This window comes from Nicotiana attenuata, chromosome 6 (genome assembly GCF_001879085.1).
Source record: "Nicotiana attenuata strain UT chromosome 6, NIATTr2, whole genome shotgun sequence".
Classification (NCBI taxonomy): domain Eukaryota; kingdom Viridiplantae; phylum Streptophyta; class Magnoliopsida; order Solanales; family Solanaceae; genus Nicotiana; species Nicotiana attenuata.
Window position 1 is genome coordinate 51621197 of NC_031994.1, and position 3879 is coordinate 51625075.

Consider the following 3879-nt stretch of genomic DNA (forward strand, 5'->3'; position numbering starts at 1 on the left):
ATGACTTAGACGGGATTTTTGGTTCATTCTTCAAATTTTCAAACTAAAGAACCCTAGAAGCGATTTCCCAAAGAACCTTTCTTCCCCAAATCATTGGTAAGTGATTCTAAACTAGTGTCTTTCAATCTTTCACTATATTTCCTTAGAATTCAACCAAAAATCTTGTGTTTTCATGGTGAAAATGGGGGGTTTAGGGTATAATTAGGGATTTTTGTAAATTGGGGATTTAGATGTCGGATTCCAAAATAAATTACATAACCAGGCTCGGGGGTGAATGGGTAATCGGGTTTTGGTCTGAATTTCGGGTTTGGACCAAGCGGGCCCGGGTGTTGACTTTTTCAATAATGACCTAAATTGAATTCTTTGCAATCGTGGGTAGTTCATAAGGCTTAATTTGAATTGTTTGGTTGGTAAATTGCTAGATTCTATTGGTTCAGAGGCTTGTTTGAAAGGCAAAGCGGTGGTTGAGCTTTGAGTTTGGTCTTTCAAGCGAGATAAGTGCAGTGGTTAACCTTGACTTGAGGGATTAAGACTTATTTTTCTATTTGCTACGTGTTTAGATATTGGGTACAACGTATATGTGAGGTGACGAGTAGTTATGCGTTGTTGTCGGGTTATAGCATGCGGGTGGGACTTGTTCTTGTAATTTTTGCTTTCCTTGATCATATTATCCATGCTTAGACTAGTAAATTGTTAAATTGATCGCTCTTATCATGTTTATGAGCTTTGGTGATAATTGATTATGGATTCCGAGTTGAGATTGGTATTGTGGGACCGTCGTTGAAGTAAGGCTTATACTTATTGATCCTATCTCCCTGTTTTTACTTGTTCATTGTTATGTGGTAAGGGGGAGTGTTAATGCACGAAGGGTGATGCCATGCCGTATGTGAGTGTTAATGCACGAAGGGTGATGCCGTGCCATATTGTGAGTGTTAATGCATGAAGGGTGCTGACGTGCCATATTGTGAGTGTTAATGCACGAAGGGTGATGTCGTGCCATATTGTGAGTGTCAATGCACGAAGGGTGATGTTGTGCCATGTTATGAGAGTTAATGCACGAAGGGTGATGTCATACACTTTTCTTTATTGCGTTTAATCGTTTTCACTAGTTCAAGGCATATTGACTGTTCTGGTTATCATTTCTGCTGTTATTCTCTTATCTCGTATCCCCCCTCAGCATGTCCCCCTCCCGATATTACTTGTCTAGCTTTTATTTGTTGTTATTTTGTGCATATACTGTTAAATTTCACATGTTTATTATGTATGTGTCTTGTCATAGCCTCGTCACTACTTCGTCAAGGTTAGGCTCGACACTTACCAGTACATGGGGTCGGTTGTACTGATACTACACTCTACACTTATTTTGCAGATTCTGGTACCGGCCCTAGTTGATCATGAGGTTAGCAGCTGGATTGCTTGACAGGAGACCCAAAAGTAGATCTGCTGGCGTCCGCAGACCCTGGAGTCTCTTTCTAGTCTTATTATTTTACTGTTTCTTTTCCTTCAGAACAGTGTATTTTTCTTTCAGACTCTGCTTGTAGTAAATCATAGTAGCTCGTGAGTTGTGGCTCCAGATCCTAAATGTAACAGATATTATGGGTGTTATGTTATTCCGCAAATTAGTTTTAGCTTCTGTTTAGCTTTATTTTTCTTGTTATTGAAATTGGCTAAGTTGGCATTAAGAATCCTCTAACATTGGCTTGCCTAGCAAGTGAAATGTTAGGTGTCATCAAGATTCCAATAGTGGGAATTCCGAGTCGTGTCACTAATAGCATAAACTTTTCGATTAGATAGTCACACACTTGAATACTGACATGTATTAGTCTCATTAGATGTCCCTTGCGGCCAAGAAATAAATAAATTAATTAATAATAATGGCAAATAACTAATGAAAAAGGTGTATTAAAAATGTTTCTACCAACTCTAACAAAACCAACCTAACTACAATCAAGAAAAACATGGTCCTTCGAAAGTGACATTCGTTAACAGTATAAGTTGTATTCTTATAGATATTTGACAATACGAAATTAGAACGAGATAGATTTACATAAAATGTTCTTCGTGTCCTTGATGTATAGTTTTCACATCTCCTAATGCTAATTTTTTTCTTCTGCTTTATTTTTATTTATATTTATTATGGCTGGTGAATTAGCCCAATCGTCGACTGATCTAATGTCTTTTTCATGCTTTGCATGCGTTATTAACTATCACACTTGACAAAGCAAAAAGCTATTTAAATTTCCAATTTGCTGGTCAGATGAAAAGGGCTTTGCATTGACGTTTGGTTGATAAACAAAATATGAAATTTTTTTTTGTCATTTTAGCACTAGTCTAAATAAATGGTAATGTGAAATATTTCTAATGACTACTTACATATATAACCTTTTGGGTACGGGAAGCTTTACCACTTGAAAGAAACTTCAATTGATACCACAAAATTATGGCAAGACAACAATAACTGGATCTTTGTAAACAACAATGTCAGACACTAGATGAACATCAGAAAGAAAAAAAAAAAAAAAAAGCAACTGAAAGTAATCAGAAGTCTTTCTAGTATTACATTAGTATGACTTACTTCCTTTTTTGATTTTTTTATTTAATTAAAATAAGACTCCTAATCGACTTAGTTTATCCCATATATATTAACTATATTAACTGTAAACATTTGGTGCCTATAAAATTTTGCTGACGATGAACAACTAATAATGTTTGTAAAAATTTGTGATTGAGTAGATCACAAATTTTTACTATCAATATTTTTACCATTTATTAACAGACCTACCTAGCTCGTTTCATATTAATCGGAACAGTATATTAGTTTTCAGGCACATGCTCATATTTGTAATTCGCTACTAAAAAATGCGAATCTTTGACGAAAAATCTTTTTCGACAAGCCAATTTACGACGGGACATCCTATTGGGCTAAAACAACCCAAAAAATACTCTTAAGATGATGTGAAATTGTTTTAGTTATTTTCAAAAGACCTCATACTATTAAGAGTATTCAACTCCTTAAATAGCTTAATTTTCTTTTTTACTTTTCATGTGGGACTTTGTTCACACACAGCCAACACATGCGTTAAAATTTATATCTTTTTAATTAGTAGTATTTTCTCAACATTAAAATAATTAAGTCAAGAAAACGCTTGCGGATATATAATTAGAACGTGATATAGAGCACTTTTATTTTCCTCGGAAGGAACATAAGGTGTTGATTATATTCAATTTTATATTATCACTTGACAAATAACCTCAATTTTAAAAGTGCTTATAAAGTTATAGTAAATGTTATTGGTGTAACTAATTCCTTAACAAAGCTAATAAATTAGAGTCTTGTCGCCCTCCAGTTTAACACCACTACCAAATTCCATATTGCATATATAAACCCCTCGTCCAAGAATAACTCATGCATCTCCAATTCTTCTTCTATTCTTCTCTTCAGAACTCACATCGTCTAAATTACGAAATAAAAATGCAGCCTGTGCCGTGGCCGTTTTCTCTTTCGCTACTTCTCCTATTATTTCTCTCCACCACCATCACTACTACCTCCGCCCACAACATCACTCAAATCCTCGCCAAACATCGCGAATTCTCCACCTTTAACCGCTACTTAACCCTCACTCACTTAGCTTCCGAGATCAACCGCCGCCAAACCATCACCGTTTGCGCGGTAGACAACGCCGCCATGGATGACCTCCTAGATAAACATTTGTCCATTTACACTCTCAAGAATGTCCTCTCTCTCCATGTTTTTGCAGATTACTTTAGCTCCAAGAAACTCCATAAGATCACCAATGGGACAACCCTCACTGCCACCCTTTTCCAAGCTACAGGTGAGTTGGCATATATATTCATAATAAAGATATATATATATATATA

The 3879-nt window shown here is 35.7% G+C and overlaps 1 protein-coding gene across 1 annotated transcript in view; it reads left to right on the forward strand.

Annotated features, from left to right (window-relative positions):
- The window catches only part of LOC109226998 (fasciclin-like arabinogalactan protein 2), a 2493-nt gene continuing 1970 nt past the window's right edge, over positions 3357–3879 (forward strand). Inside the window, exon 1 of the mRNA XM_019391976.1 lies at positions 3357–3833. Within this exon, the coding sequence (XP_019247521.1) occupies positions 3407–3833 (427 nt within the window). The 5' untranslated portion in view covers positions 3357–3406. The remainder of the gene's footprint in view (positions 3834–3879) is intronic.